The sequence below is a fragment of the Aspergillus tubingensis genome (genome assembly GCF_013340325.1).
Source record: "Aspergillus tubingensis WU-2223L DNA, scaffold_9, whole genome shotgun sequence".
Taxonomy (NCBI): Eukaryota; Fungi; Ascomycota; class Eurotiomycetes; order Eurotiales; family Aspergillaceae; genus Aspergillus; species Aspergillus tubingensis.
Genome location: NW_023336283.1, coordinates 3087896 through 3103552, shown reverse-complemented (window position 1 = coordinate 3103552; position 15657 = coordinate 3087896). Strand labels below are relative to the sequence as shown.

At 48.1% G+C, this 15657-nt stretch overlaps 5 protein-coding genes across 5 annotated transcripts; 3 read left to right on the top strand and 2 right to left on the bottom strand.

Annotated features, from left to right (window-relative positions):
* Nucleotides 1-504: 504 nt before the first annotated feature.
* AtWU_09111 (acetyltransferase) lies at nucleotides 505-2684 on the bottom strand (the record flags this gene model as incomplete). Its single annotated transcript, XM_035504219.1, has 2 exons — nucleotides 505-1724; nucleotides 1796-2684. 2 exons carry the CDS (start codon nucleotides 2682-2684, stop codon nucleotides 505-507), a joined length of 2109 nt encoding a protein of 702 aa, XP_035360112.1.
* Nucleotides 2685-5718: 3034 nt separating this feature from the next.
* AtWU_09110 (exportin CRM1) lies at nucleotides 5719-9590 on the top strand (the record flags this gene model as incomplete). The annotated part of the gene is made up of 11 exons (XM_035504218.1): nucleotides 5719-5784; nucleotides 5871-5900; nucleotides 5964-6036; nucleotides 6092-6163; nucleotides 6214-6926; nucleotides 6973-7744; nucleotides 7793-8263; nucleotides 8378-8607; nucleotides 8677-9055; nucleotides 9108-9279; nucleotides 9350-9590. 11 exons carry the CDS (start codon nucleotides 5719-5721, stop codon nucleotides 9588-9590), a joined length of 3219 nt encoding a protein of 1072 aa, XP_035360111.1.
* Nucleotides 9591-10396: 806 nt separating this feature from the next.
* On the top strand, nucleotides 10397-10976 carry AtWU_09109 (PPP1R11/YPI1 family protein; the record flags this gene model as incomplete). The annotated part of the gene is made up of 2 exons (XM_035504217.1): nucleotides 10397-10628; nucleotides 10681-10976. The coding sequence occupies 2 exons, from the start codon at nucleotides 10397-10399 to the stop codon at nucleotides 10974-10976; spliced, it is 528 nt and encodes a 175-aa protein (XP_035360110.1).
* A 519-nt stretch (nucleotides 10977-11495) lies between these two features.
* Nucleotides 11496-13834, bottom strand: AtWU_09108 (shugoshin family protein; the record flags this gene model as incomplete). Its single annotated transcript, XM_035504216.1, has 4 exons — nucleotides 11496-12628; nucleotides 12687-13225; nucleotides 13280-13715; nucleotides 13777-13834. The coding sequence occupies 4 exons, from the start codon at nucleotides 13832-13834 to the stop codon at nucleotides 11496-11498; spliced, it is 2166 nt and encodes a 721-aa protein (XP_035360109.1).
* Nucleotides 13835-14371: 537 nt separating this feature from the next.
* On the top strand, nucleotides 14372-14932 carry AtWU_09107 (DASH complex subunit DAD2; the record flags this gene model as incomplete). Its single annotated transcript, XM_035504215.1, has 3 exons — nucleotides 14372-14618; nucleotides 14680-14739; nucleotides 14796-14932. The coding sequence occupies 3 exons, from the start codon at nucleotides 14372-14374 to the stop codon at nucleotides 14930-14932; spliced, it is 444 nt and encodes a 147-aa protein (XP_035360108.1).
* Nucleotides 14933-15657: the final 725 nt, after the last annotated feature.

Below are 15657 nucleotides of genomic sequence, written 5' to 3'. Positions count from 1 at the left end.
TTCCCTCTAAAACTAAACGGAGGAAAAACGCATTGCCTCTTTTCCTTTCCCGCTTGTCCCTGTTAATCTTATTATATTTCCCCATCTCCTGCTGGCCTTTCATGAATTTCCGATACGCCACATTTTGAACAATTGATGATTTATGTCCCACAAATCCTACTTGAAGTCTGAAGTCTGTCATCGAAAACAATGCTTCTGTAAAGATGTTTGTGTGTCTAGCTGCTGTGATGTTGAGGACAAGATTATATATCATTTCGCCAATTTAGGCCTGCGGACCACTCATGTTATCAAAGAATACAAATAGGGGTCGATGGAAAACCTAAGGTTATGTCAAAGCTTCACACCTTGTGCTCTGAGCCAGCCAGATCTCTCAGAATGGATGCAGAGAATAAATCGGTATAATTACAAGCGAAGCTGAAGGTTGATGATAAAGACAAGTATAAAATAGTTGGTATCCTGAAAGCCAAAAACCAGCTGGTACGTACCAACAGATCTGCACAAAAATCACATATAGCTTGGCTTTAGTCCCTGAAAACCATAGGCTACGATGTCTGACTTTACTACCTCTCCAGGAGCGACATACGCCCCGCGTCGTAGTCGAACACCAGGATAGATCGTACAGCCAGCCCCGACGTAGCAATCTTCCTCAATTGTAACAGGGCGCCCCTGATATCGGCTTTGTGAGCCTTTGCGTTCTTGCATATTAGCATGGGCCATCGATGTAAGTATGGTAACCCGGGGACCTATCCAGGTATGGGCACCAATGGTTACAGGACAGTCATCAACAAACAAGCAGTTTTCTGAGACCATAACATCTTCACCGATATGCACGTTGTACCCATAGTGACAGTAGAAAGGTGCTTCAACTATAGCACCTTGCCCTAACGACCCTGTCGAACGAGATGAAGTCAGACCAGGAGGTGAGTTGATAGCTGAGCCTGGAGGAACAAGCACTTCCTTCAGCAACCGACTTTGCTCCTTAGTGCTTAACCCCGAAATAGGGTTACAGGCGTTATTGAACCGCCATAAGGCGGCCTTGCAGCGATCCCTTTCTTCCACGAGGTGAACATCATAAGGTCGGTAGAGGTCACCACGTATCATCTTATCTTTTTCGGTGTCCTCGGTCGATAGTGTACGAGTAGATAACTGATGTTCGATGCTTAGTGCCATCCGCGCCTGAGCCTGGGGGCTATTAGTGTCCACGTTCCCTGAATGTGCTGATCGTTGATCTATCCCTCCTTGGAAGAGCGGGACTGCCCCGGGTTTGGAATGACCTCCATGAGAAAGCTCTCTGATAGGAGGAACGATTGGGAAATCAGACTTAGCATGGCCTTCCCGGGATAACTCATGGATCGAGGGGACCTCGCGGTAATCAGGCTTTGCCACATGATCGGAGATATAGGAAGGGTGGCCTGTGCTTCCCCAGCTGCGTTTCGTCCATGGACCGCGACCGGAATTAGTTCCTGTGGGACTAGTATTGAACGAGGCAGTTGCCCGGTCGCTTTCGTCTACAACAATAGGCCTGATTTTCCCTGGATCAAGTTGTTCCGGCAAGGTTTGTTGCCGGTCATGCTGACTTATATCGTGGACATACTGAGAATTGACATCCAAATAGCCTTCCTTGGATTGCAGAGGAACTGGAGTTTTCGAATTCGACGGCTTTTGCCAGGTGCTTCGGGATGAATAGCCCTCACACAAAAAGCCCCCCCTGATACAGTTGTTGCCTACAACACCGATGAAGTTAGATCCTAACCATACCACAACACAGCTACGGAAACCATATCACCAAACTTACAGGCAGGATGTTGTTCATCGCACTTCTTTTTCCTCCTCCGACAAGTCATGCAGCCTGTTTTGGTTCGGTTACTAAACACGCGTTTTCTCTTGGGTGCAACTTGAACGGCTGCCTGGGGCCGCTCCTGAGGAAGTACAGATAGTGAGGATGGCTGCTCACTCTGTGCTGGCCCTTCCGTTGGACGACCGCTTGTACCCCAATTCTTTTGAGACGTATCATGGCCATTGGCCTCGCGCTGAAGTGCCTCAGCCAATTGAGCGTCGGATGCGTCAAATTGTTGTGCACGCTGGGCTTGATGTACCAGCTGGGAATCATAATCATGCCATGTTGTATTTGCGGGTGGCGTCCGAGTATCACCCCCATGTTCCTCTAATCGAGGCTGAGTAGAAGGGGATGGATGCTTGATTTCGCTTTCACCATGGGACATGCCGGTGTCGTTCGACGTAGATGTCTGAGTGGGGGGTTGGCTCGTATCATCCGAACGTAGAACCGGGCTTTTCGGAGCCCTGCGAAGCATACCATGGCTTTCTTCTTGTTCCCCAGATTCCGACCTTTTCCGTTTGCTTTTGCTGGGGCCCGACGAGCCACTCAGGGAAGGTGACCGCTGAGAATGAGGCTCTTCTAGTTCATTAGCACTGTTGCCGCTCTCAGCGTTCCCGTTCCCCTGTATTTGTTCGTCGAGGCGAGATTGCGCATCTATACCATTTCGTACGAAGACATCGGAGGATTCAACGGCGCAATCGGTAACAGCCGGTGTGGGCACAGATCCCGCAGTAACCGAGGGCTCTTTTCCGTTCACTGCAGTAAATCGAGAAGGGCTATGGTCCGCCCTGGGCGCTTTTTCGGTGTCTTGATCATTCATTACCGATGTAGAAGCCACTGTTGCCATGGTAAATGAACAGCTCAGTGTATGGATGGTTATAGATCAGCGCGGATGAAAGTTGAACTATCCGACATTTGCTTTGAGGACAACGCTCCTTGTACCCGATGATGATGATTACCGCCACTTACTGGCTAATGGACGATGGAATCGCTAGACGCGCCTGTCTGTATTTGCAAATTGCCCAATATAATCTTGTGAGTTATGTGCGCTGAATTGAATCATTTGTGGTCTCCAAACAAGCACATCAAATTCAGTCCCAAAGGGATGCAAGCTCAGGAAGCGGTGCAGGAGATTTGAAGCGGAAACATATGTCGTGCAAGTCGACTATGCTGAAAAGAGAGATAGAGAAGGCTATCGTAGTATTTGAATATCAGGTCACTTCCTAGTAAATAACTAGGACTTGTATGACTACCCCTAGGACTGTGCCACTAAAGAGGCCAATCTTGAGTTGTTGTTGGGCTGAGGGAATGCCCGGCAGTAGAGGCAAGGAAATAAGTGTTTAGCGCAGAAGTAGGAGCGAAAATGTTTTGGACATTGCAGGGAAGGTCGCGAAGAGAAAGGTGGGAAGAAGAGAGGAAAATAGAAAGCGCGCGTTCCTCGCTTTGGAAGTAAGAAAAATAAGAATAGAGGGAAGAATTGCAACTATGATGCGCAGAAGGTTACGTGAAGCGAGTAGAAATGCTAGATTAAGATGGTAGATTGAAATGGGGGAATGTCTGGCCGTCTCACATCAATTCGCCGGCATGGATTCAAGATAGGGCGGTTACTAAATAGAAAAGAGGGGAAAGGCGTCAAAGGAAAGAAGGAGGGGAAAGTGTAGTGGCCGTGGTCGTACTAGCAGTGGAGAGAAGATGGATAGGCAAACGATAACAATTATAGGTCAGCGAGTAGTATGTCGAAACGGACTCCTAGAACGAAATTTTTTGCCGCCTGCAGGTGGGAATCAAGAAACGAGGCATTTCACTAAGGAACCAATAGTACCTAGTTGCAAACCCCAGGAAAGAAAAAGGAAAGACGAGCAGCCGTAAGGAGGGGGGGCGGGAAGAAAAATAGTAATGTTAAAGAGGTAAACGACCAGGGGAGTCGAAGTACTAGCAGTACCTTAGTGGGATGGATGCACTGTAGAGTTGGAGTCGTTCATTGGGTGTCGTACATCCTGGCAGAAGGATGCGGCTGCCAGCTGGCTGCTGAGCACTCGACAGGATTGAAGTTGGCGCGCGATCGGCCATGAGCGGCGCGAAGCAAATGGTTGGCTACCACAACCCCGGCAAGCAGCTTCTGGTTGGTTGGACGTGAAGTTAAAAGACGCATGAGTTTGAGCGATGGCGCGCTCAGGCGACACGCCACCTTTGGGAGGGGGGAATCGACTCGCCTTGGTTCGGTGGCTTTTGCACTGCCGTCTGCTCTACCCGCGAGGGAAGCGCGGCACGGCGGCGGCGGAAAAGGTTCCTGGTGGGTCGAAGCGACCTGCGCGTTGACAGCCTGAAATGGTGGGTGTGGAACACGCTTACACAATAGCTCGGTCGCTTACCAGCGCTGCCTTTTCCCGCCAATTATTCGCCATTGGCGCAGGAGGGACGCGGTTGCGGTTAGTACGGCACAGCACCTGTCTGTTCTTCCCTCTTACCTACCGCGGAACCCCCTTCTTCCCCCCTCTTCCCCCAAAAAATGTCTGTGCTATCGTCCCGAAAAAGTTGAAATTGGCAAATCTCACTCACATTCTGATTTACCAGTGAACAATGGGTACTCTTTGAAAGCTGGGAAGTAATTATACTCCGTATTAGTAGGAGGAGCTCCCATACCCCCTCTTTTATGAAGGGTGATGTACCCTATATCGTGACATGGTCAGCCACGCACATCATTCCATTCATATTGAAGTAAATTGTATCCCAGCTGTCCTTTGTACGTCGTTGAACAACAGTGTCCTAATCACCTCAAGTACCAATTATTAGCAATGTCGAAAAACTTAACCTGTTCTAAATTTGCCAAAAGTAACAGATGATTGATGGACAGATATTCTCGGCTTCTAGCTGTATTTAAGTTATGTAATCTACTATAAAGTGACTGAAGGGTTGATTAGGTGCCATTGGTATCCTAGCACAAACCATCTGTCTTTTTTTATCCACTCATATCTCAATGTGGAAACAAAAGCCATATCCTAGAAAAAAACTCCATTTTCCTTAATTCTAGTCCAACTAGCCCTATGTTTAAATAGACTTTGAAGCAATATAATAGCTTATAGGCCCATCCTTGGGACGCCTATGATATACACAGCCTACCCCCCCAGGTTGTCATATTCGGGCTCATCAAAACCGTAAACTCAGAAAACAATGATCTAATTACTATAAGCAAGCTCAACATACCTGGATCGATTCTGCACAAGGCCTGAAGACCTTTCATAATCGACATACTATGCAAAAAAACTCCACATCGGTATTACCACTCCACAAGTATCCTGCATTGTGTAAACCTAGTAATGAAAGGAATGGGTACCCCGTAGTCTAGGTATTTAATTCTATAGCTAGTACTGCAAATCCGGTAGTTAACTACTTAATGTGTTTACTTATAACTTCCTAACTACTAGCTATAACTAGGTCAGAGCTCTAATTGATGACTAAGGCTAAATGGAGATACATCGCACCGGCCCGATAGAATAGCGCCAACAATCCGAGAGACGCGCTGTTCTCACCGCCAGTACTCCGTAGTACGCATTGTTTTTTTCCAGAAATATCCATATCCCAAAGCCAGAACTCTCATCATAAATTACAGCCACCGTACCCCACTTTACCAGCTGCTTCTCCAAGGCTGCTGCATCTTCAGGCAGGAGTTTGCTCCAAGCTCACCCTACCTCCGACGAACCCCTCCAAGGAAGCCTCTTACCCCGCCATATATTCTGCCAACCTATTCTTTCTTGCTACGCCGTCTCGTATCTACGGCCTTCTCTAGACCCTACTGAGTCTTCATCTAGACCTCGCTTGCTTGAATCGTCTATTGAAGGCCGAGGAGCGCAGCGTACAGTACTGTCAACTTCTGGAGCGGAATGTCTGTTTCCATACAAGAGTTGGACAACACAGTCCGGGCCTTCTATGAGGGCAAGGGAGATCTGGTATGTCGCAAGGAGCTGGGCGCTTATGACTTTCAATGTGTGTCCTCATAATTGGGATGTGAACTGACCTGGTATGCGACTCACAGCAAAAGCAAGCTCAGCAGACCCTGACGGAGGTGAGTGACCGAATTGCATAGCACATATCATTCATCTAGCTCTGACTTGTTTCCGGCGACCAGTTCAAGCAAAATCCGGATGCTTGGTTAATTGTGGGAAATATTCTCCAAGAATCAACATACCCACAGACAAAATGTGCGAGACGAAGCCTCACTCTATACTGCAGACGGCCGTGCGCTGATAAAATCAGATCTTGCTCTCCAGGTCCTTGACGATGTGATTATGACGCGATGGAAGGTCTTACCCAGGGAGCAATGTCTAGGTGATTTCTTTAAGCTAACCTCGATTGTCGAACTATTCTAACATCCTCAGGTATTCGGAATTTCATTGTCAACTTCATCATCGAAAACTCGAAATCGGAGGACAAGCTAAGGAGTGAGCGAGCCTTCCTTAATAAGCTCAACCTGGTTCTCGTTTCCATCCTGAAACAAGAGTGGCCACATAACTGGCCAACTTTTATCAACGAAATCATCTCGTCTTGCCATACCAGCCTGTCCATCTGCGAGAATAACATGGCGATTCTTCGTCTACTATCCGAAGAAGTGTTTGACTTTTCCCAGGATCAAATGACTTCGGTCAAAGCGAGAAACTTGAAGACCTCAATGACGCAGGAGTTCTCGTCCATTTTCCAGCTATGTTCCGAGGTCTTGAACACGGCGAACCAGCCAAGTCTTGTCAAAGCTACGCTAGAGACTCTGCTTCGTTTCTTGAACTGGATTCCTTTAGGATATATCTTCGAAACTCCCATCATAAACACCCTACTGACGCGGTTTCTGGATGTTCCTGAGTTCAGAAATGTCACACTCAAGTGCCTCACTGAAATCGGCGGGTTACAAATCGGCAACCCGTACAATTACGATGAAAGGCTGGTCCATATGTTCACAGAGACGCTGACTGCAGTTTCAAGAATCATCCCCTTGTCCATGGATTTGAAACAGACCTATGCCAAGAGCAACTCGAGGGACCAAGAGTTCGTTCTCAACCTGGCACTGTTTCTTTCTAGCTTTTTTAGCGCTCATCTGAATGTGAGTTCTCATGGCATAACAATCAGGTTCGTGCTAACTCATCAAGCTGATCGAAAAATTGCCCAACCGTGACTACCTCACCCACGCCCATTTCTACCTCATTCGTATCAGTCAAATCGACGACAGGGAAGTCTTCAAGATCTGCCTGGAATATTGGACGAGACTAGTGCAAGAACTGTACGAAGAGATGCAGCAGCTTCCAATCACAGATATCAATCCTCTGGTCAGTATGGGTGTTAGCGGCCTGTCGAACGGAGGTGCACCGCATCCCAGCACGTTGGCCAACTATCCTCTCCGGAAACACAAGTACGAGGAGGTTTTATCAAGCCTTCGCACAGTCATGATTGAGAAGATGGTGCGTCCTGAGGAAGTCTTGATTGTTGAAAATGACGAAGGCGAAATTGTTCGCGAATTCGTTAAAGAAAGTGACACCATTCAACTTTACAAGACGATACGCGAATGCCTGGTCTATCTGACTCATCTGGATGTCGTCGACACTGAGAATATCATGATTGAAAAGTTAGCCAAGCAGGTTGACGGGTCCGAATGGTCCTGGGCCAATTGTAATACTCTCTGCTGGGCCATTGGTTCAATTTCCGGAGCCATGAATGAAGAGACCGAGAAGCGATTCCTGGTCAACGTCATCAAAGATCTCCTTGGTCTTACCGAAATGAAGCGTGGAAAGGACAACAAAGCCGTCGTCGCCAGTAATATCATGTACATTGTCGGACAGTATCCCAGATTCCTGAAAGCGCACTGGAAATTCTTGAAGACCGTGGTGAACAAGCTTTTCGAGTTCATGCATGAGACTCATGAAGGTGTGTTGCTGCCCTGCAGATGGAAAGTATTTAGCTAACCCAAACCAGGTGTTCAGGACATGGCTTGCGATACATTCATCAAGATTGCGAATAAATGCAGGCGGCATTTTGTTGCGCTTCAACCGGGGGAGAACGAGCCATTCATTGAGGAAATCGTTCGCAATATGAGGAAAATTACTTGTGATCTTTCTCCTCAGCAGGTCCACACTTTCTACGAAGCCTGTGGTTACATGATCTCGGCACAAGGCCAAAAGGGCCTCCAGGACCGACTGATCGAAAATTTGATGTCCCTGCCTAACTCAGCCTGGGATGCCATCATAGTGCAAGCAAACCAGAACCCCGCTATACTTCAAGATGGCGAGACGATAAAAATCATCGGAAATATTATGAAGACGAATGTCGCAGCATGTTCCTCTGTGGGCACTTACTTCTATTCCCAGCTTGGACGGATTTATCATGACATGCTCAATATGTTCCGTGCCTCCAGCCAGCTTATCAGTGACGCTGTAGCGCATGATGGTAAGGATGTCTTCTTCTGTCCCCGCCACACTCTTACCTCTCGTCATTCCCGTTTCACTTCACCCCTTATGCAGCGAGCATGTCAGTTGTTAGGGCTTTCTGACCATTACATAGGCAACATTGCAACGAAGACCCCGAAAGTCCGGGGTCTAAGGACGATCAAGAAGGAAATATTGAAGCTCATCGACACCTATGTGCAGAAAGCTGACGACCTGGAAATGGTAAATGCAAACATGGTCCCTCCGCTCCTGGAGGCCGTTCTCGTCGACTACAATCGCAATGTCCCTGACGCGCGTGAGGCGGAGGTCTTGAACGTCATGACGACGATTATTCACAAGTTACACGTACGCCAGCCCCACTAGATGACATTGAAGCCTTGCAGGACTGATATGAAGCTGACATGTGATATCCAGAATCTGATGGAAGACAAAGTCCCCTTGATAATGGAGAGCGTCTTTGAATGCACACTAGGAATGATCAACAAAGACTTCCATGACTATCCAGAGCACCGTGTCCAGTTCTTCAAGCTGATTCAAGCTATCAACTTGTACTGTTTCCCGGCATTGCTCAAGCTCGATGCTACGCAATTCAAGTTTGTCATCGACTCTTGCATGTGGGCCAGCAAACACGACAATCGTGAAGTCGAGAATACAGGTCTCACAATGTGCCTTGAGCTCATGAACAACATGGCCGACACTGATGCTCAGACCTCAAATATTTTCTTCCAACAGTTTTACATTCCTATCTTGCAGGATGTATTCTTTGTCCTGACAGACAGTGATCATAAAGCCGGTATGTAGTCTAGTTCCTGTAGACAGAAGTGTGCTAATGTCTATTATAACAGGGTTCAAATCACAGGCCATGTTATTGTCGCGCATGTTCTACTTCATTGAGTCTGGCAAAGTGCAAAACCCGATTTATTCTCCTGAGCAGGCACCCTTAGGGACATCCAACAAGGATTTCTTGCAGGAATATGTCGCGAATCTCCTACAAACTGCTTTCAAGAATCTCCAGGAGTACGTTCTACCCGATCATGAGGAGCATATGAGCCGAAGGAAACCGAATGATTGGCTAATATTTTCCCAGAATCCAAATCAAACAATTTGTTGTTGGCTTGTTTGCATTCAATGACGACTTTAACAAGTTCAAGACGCACCTGCGTGATTTCTTGATATCACTGAAGGAGTTCTCCGGTGATAACGCAGACTTGTATGCGGAAGAAAGGGAGCAAGCCTTGCGGGATGCTAAAGCCGCTGAACGAGACCGAGCAATGAGGGTAGGTGGTCTTTTGAAGCCATCCGAAATGGATCAAGAGGATGAGCTATGACTGGACAAGGAACTGCGTTCCGAAGTTGCGCTATCAACTGCCGATACCACAGCGCATGACAATGATCCCAGGTCTTTATCGGCAAGTGACTGGTTTGATGGCTGGTCATGTTATGGACTCTAAGTTTGAACTAATTGCCATTTAACGAACAAGAAATTATCAGTGCGTATTGGGTTTCTTTCATCATATGGTCCTCATGTAAAGTCAGTCTTGGTGCTTCCAGAGCGCAGCGCGATATTCGTCCGCTCCTTCCTTCGTGCCTTCCCTCAACAATCAATTTGCAGTGACAACATATTTGAAGCTTTCCACCCAACGGAATACAAAAAAGGAGAGAAAGAAAGAAAGAAGGAAAAGATAAGAAAAGACCAGTGGCCTGTTTAAAGGTAGCCAGGCGCTGCGGTGACAAGGTCGTAGAAATTCCAAAAGGGAGCAAGAGGTAATGGAACATAGATATATTCTCTCGGAGGTGGCCATTCAACTACAGAGAGGTCATTATACTTAAGGAGTAGTCTAGTAGTATCCAGAACAAAGAACAAGCATTCATTATTCTACCCATAAATTATTGTTGTGCAAGTAAACCCCAACGTCTATCAGTAGTAGTAGTTGAGCGCGTACCAGAAGCGAAAAGGCGGTGTGAGGCCGGTTTCTTGCTGTGATGCATCTCCGTCAGAAGCAAACCCCATTTGCCTGAACGCTCTAATGGTCCAAGAGACATTTTAGCCCCCACGATAATAAACTTTGTTCCATAACAGCATCAGGACGCCTCTCCGGAGACGGAGTTGCGCCAAAAATTGAATTTTATTACCATGTCTCGGACTCGCCAAATACCGTCTGAGCCAGCAAGTAGTTCTCAACTGGAACTGACAGAGGAGCATACCAACACTTCGTCAGCTATTCCAGGTCCAGCAACACTGAGGTTAAGAGCAGCAGATGAGCCTGCTGCTAACCGGCCCGAAATGAATGAGGGCACCTCCCGACGTATACGCTGGAGTGAAGATGTCATAGATAACGAAGGAATGGGAAAAAAGAGTTCCAAAGGTAATCCTTCCCTAGCCAGTGGATTTTCCGAAACTGTGCTCACATATGGCAGTGTGCTGCATCTATCACAAAACCCGACCTATTGGCGATAGTAGCTCCGAGTCCGAATCCTCGGACTCCAGTACTTCTAATTCGGACACAGATAGCGACGGCGAAGCGGCCTGCCATAGAAGGACGGGACACCGCCCGCCTACAGGGCAGGGAGAAGACTATGCTTCTTCTGGTCAGAGGCCTCCATCGAACAGAGAAGGAAGAACCTGCCGATCAAGTCACCGAACGAGGAAAACGAAACGAAAACCAAGCCCAAATGCCTATGAGAAAATGCCAAAGACTATGAAGGGCCGTTAAAATATTCGAGATCTTTCGCAGACTAACGCTGTGATTCATCCTCAGTATCCAGCAGTTAAGGTCTCCCACAATAGTGTTTGTTACATGCCATGAGAGGAATTATCTTAATCACATGCAATGCGATAACGACATCAATTGATACGCCCCATCAAATCTGCATTCTCAGTATCGTTCAAATGGAAACCCACACTGACTATCAAGGTCAGCCTTTTCTTACCTGTCCCCTGAGCGTCCTTGGATGGCACGGATGTCTCATAGTACTTCTTCTAGCATGATTTCTCAAGACGGGTTTGCCCAGGTCATCTATACAATACACGTAAATATTACTGGGTGGTTGAAGATGGTGCAGGACATCAGACTTATTTCAGAAGGCTTGCTGGAATCTGTACAGAACTAGAAAGCGAATAAAGGAAATGAATGGATGAGGGGACAATCAAAGAAAGAAGTGGTAATGCTGTGATCATAAAGGGCGAGCCGATTGTAGACTCCGTTTATCAACAACTATGAATGAAGTATATTTCACAGCATCATGCTTTTTCTTCTAGCCATAGCAGCCGCGGCACGTTGCCCGCGCTTAGTCCGCCCTGAATCGGCCAGCCTCGAAGTAGACAAGTCTGCTCCAGTACTCGCTTCTGGTTGCTGTGTAGAAAGGCTCGGTTTGACGAATTCTTCAAGGGATCTTGTCGAGTCTGAATTACCTGCACGGGCCTCTGATGGAGAGTCATCTCGGCTGTCTATGCCTATATAGCCGTTGTTTGCTGGTTGAAGTTCACCTTTTCTGGATGACTCGGGCTGCGATGAATGCCGTCTAGAATTCCGAGCTGTAGCAGGTCTGGCCTTGCACCCAATAGGGGGGACGTTCCTCGTAACATCATTACCAACCATCTGTGACGGCTGCGTCTGACAATTGCCATCTTCGGCCATTACTTCATCGACTTTACTACTCCCAGCCACCCAGTGATTAAGATATGCCCCTGTAGACTCGTAAATGCCTTCAGGTGCCATATCGCACTTGCTTGCCGGAGAAGTCTTCCGTTTCCTCTGAGATACCGAGTTCACTTGCTGGGTGGATGAATCTGCTGCTGCCTCTGTCGTCGATAATCTAGGTTCTTTGCCTGAAGAATCCGAGTTTCGCGGTCTTCGACCATTCGATCGCCCATTCTTGTGCAGGTCCTCATCCTCGTTCGAATCCAGCCGTGCATTGAGAGAGCTAGAGCTTCGTCTTGGGTGATCGCCAACTGCTGCTATCAATTCCTTCGTAGGTCGCCTCATCTTGTCTCGTAAATTTGGCTCCGCATAGCTCACAATGGCTCTCTGACGCCTGGAAGGCCTTGTTGGGCCGGACACCTCAGGCAAAATCCTTGGACCGCTCTCAGTTTCTGGAAGCGTCGACGACTGCGTGTTGGGCTCGGATTTAACCATGGGATTTTCGTTAAATTTCTCTTCATCTGTGGACTGATAGATTCGACACTGTCCAGGCGTCAACTCTTGCCTCGACTGCTCGAGATCCGTGCTTTTTTCGGGGGGTGTTTGGGACAACCCAACTTGCCCATCCTTTTCGTCAAAGGACGACAATGTGCCCTTCTGGTGCTTCTCTTGCACCATTGTAGTATGTGCTTTCGTTGGGCTGGTCACATTCACGTTCGTGCTTCCTACAGCATCATTAGCTGATCAAATCTCAGTATTGCGGTGGCACGGCACAGCACATACTATGCTCCAATGCTTTCCGTTTTGCCAACCTGTGACTCATTGCCTCTTCTGTCAAAAGCGATGCCTTCCCTCTCGAAGGGCTATCATCAGCCTCTGAAGACAGCGACTGCTCGTTGTTGCCCACCGGTGAAGGTGACTGCATGCTTGTCCGTGGAACGTCGGATTTTCTCGATAACGATTCTATTGTGTCTTCATGATGCACCGAAAATTTGCGCTTGGCTCCTGGACCAGAGATAGCCCCAGGGATGTTTCGTTTCGAGGTTGCCCCCTGATCCATGCTAGACCTTTCCATTTGCTTTGATGCTAAGTTGGGCCTTTTTCTTTTCCTGGTTTCAAGAGTTGGGGGCAAAACTGCCTCGTCCTCGTCCGATATGTGCTCGTCGTGACTTGGTGCCTGCTGCGCATTCATGATATCGGAAGAATCATTCGTAGAGGAGCTGTCGTCCGCTGTGTCTGGCTGCGTGGCTACAGGTTCTTCCGGAGTGGGAGATCTCAGATTATCGGCAGTGTTATATCGGATATCTTGCAGCTCTTGCGGCCTGTTCATGGTAAGCATTGAAGATTTAAGGCTTGGGGTTTCGTCTTTTCCTTACTCTAATGTTCTTCTGGGGTAATATTTGTCTTCCAGGATGACAGGAAGCCTTCCGTCTTCGTCTTTCCCATGATTGAGCTCATCATCAGCAGCCTTCGGTTTCCAATCCGGCAGTGCCCGATGTTGGCTCGAATCTCGGGGATTCTCTGCACATTTGCTGTAGAACGTGCGCGGTAGTGCGCCAAGGTCAGCCACCAGGTTGTTCAGCTCCGCCAACTTGCTGTCTAGTCTCGTCTTGATGTCGTAAACACCATGCTGAAGTAGCCGGACGGCCTCGAATCTCTCTACCTCCTGGCTAAGACTTATTACTTGCTCCCGAAGCGAAACATTTTCTGAGAGGAGATGAGAGACTTCAGATTCCAGGCTGCGAATGCGGAGGGACTGTATCGAGTTTACTCGGGCGATCTCACGATTCTGTCGCACAAACCGTCGTTTTACTGATGTGGCGCTAGAGTCAGCTTCAGTAAATTCCCAGCGGGGAGGGGTTGCGGTGCTTACAGGCCTCTATGTGCTCTGTTGGAGCTGACGATTCATTTAAGCGAGCCATGCCCGGCATAAGGAGGCAAGACTGCGGTCAATTCCTCGGCAGTCAATCACCCAGGGACCAGGTATATCAGAAGTAGCAAAGGCAGCCAGTATCCACACTTATTCCGTATTGTAGATAGTATCTCGCCTCCTTATCCGAATTAACCGGTGAGTAAACAAGAGTGGGTGGATGTGGCCCCGTGATAGTTGACAAACGCGGGTTGGTTGTTGACAAATGCCCTTATCGGGACTAGTGTGATTGCTGTCGGTCTGCGACCGCTCAAATGGTGCATCATAATAATGATTGAAGCTAGCCGCAATGAATCATTCACATATTGCCTTTCGGTTTATCATCTAGCCGCAGCTCCCTTTAAAAACCGACATTCTCTTGTAATACAGCTCTTCATTAAATCTACAAGCCACAACTGCAGTCATACCAACTAGCGTGCAGTCTGTGCAGCCCGCGTCTTTCACTATTCACTATCCGTTAATATACCCCGCCTCTATTGACTTCAAAGAGGGTCAGACATCTACAAACCGCCGCCAGTAGCAACAAATCTTCTACATCATGGCATACATGTCTCGCACTGCTTCCATGCTCCCTCCCGGATCCTCGGCCACATCCTCGTTTCGTCAGCCAAACCAACAATCTACAACAATCTCACAGCAACAGTCTTCGGTCCTAGCATCCCGCATTGCAGCAAAAAGGGCTGAACTAGACAATCTGAGGCAGCTTCGTGATATGAGTGCAGCACTGGCCTCGCAGATGCAGGCTTTACAGGACAAGCTTGGGACCCTCAAGGATGGCACAGAAGGTTTGTCAATTCAAAATATCATGGTGGAGTATGTCCTGATTGACTCTCGTCTTGGCTGTAGCTGTCGCGTGTGTCCTTGCAAACTGGGATAATGTACTGCGGGCCATCAGCATGGCCTCGAGTAAGTTTGCTCTCTGATGTAGATTTGCTCTCAAACGATGCTGATCAAATTTAAAGCGAAAGCCGCGAACTTGAACTTACCGATGGAACACACACCAGATTCAACTACCAAAAGACTACCGAATGGCTCACCTATGCCTGCTACTCTGGTACGGATCCCCGTTTCAAAGCAGGAAGAGCCTCCTAGCCAGTGAATCACTGTGTACAAGATATTGGCTCTTGGCTCGGGACATGCATATTTTGCATCCACAGACGTCCTTTGGCAGGTAACACAGTGCCTGTGGACGGGGTCAAACTCTCATTGGCTTAGCAGGTGAGCCGTGTTTTGCATGGTCGAGTATAGCAACAGGGTCCACAGGAATATTCATTTACAAGGAGGCCGGGATGCTGCCTACAAGAAATCACAAACTACGCGCTGGACGTCGTGGATGTTCTTGGTCATCTCTGGCATTGTCTGAAGCGGCGGTATTGGATGCAGAGAGTTCCAGTTGTTTGTGGTAGCGGGCATCTGGCGCAGGATGGGGGGAAGGGGGTTGCTTTCTGGTTGCAAAATGAGCCTCTCCTGGGACTGTCGGAATATCGCGCGGGGGAACAGTACCTGAGGATAGGTTATTCTACCTAAAGGGGCAGTTGTCCGTCAGGTCTAATCCGTCGGTGGAAAGTTGGGGATAGCCAGCATATCAAGGGATGATACGGATATTTTTCTCGCATACTCCATGCTAGTTTATATTTCCGCCGTGACTGTTTCCTCTTCTGAGTGATAAGCAAGGGCTCTCTCCTTGACGGATAGGTAAGCACGGGTTACGGTCCAGGGAATTAGAAGGGCTTTGTCGATCAGTCTGGCGCCAAATATGGCTTCCAGTGGGCTACTTACATCAACGCCCAGTAGTTTGCTGGGAATCGCGCATGCGTTGTCGAG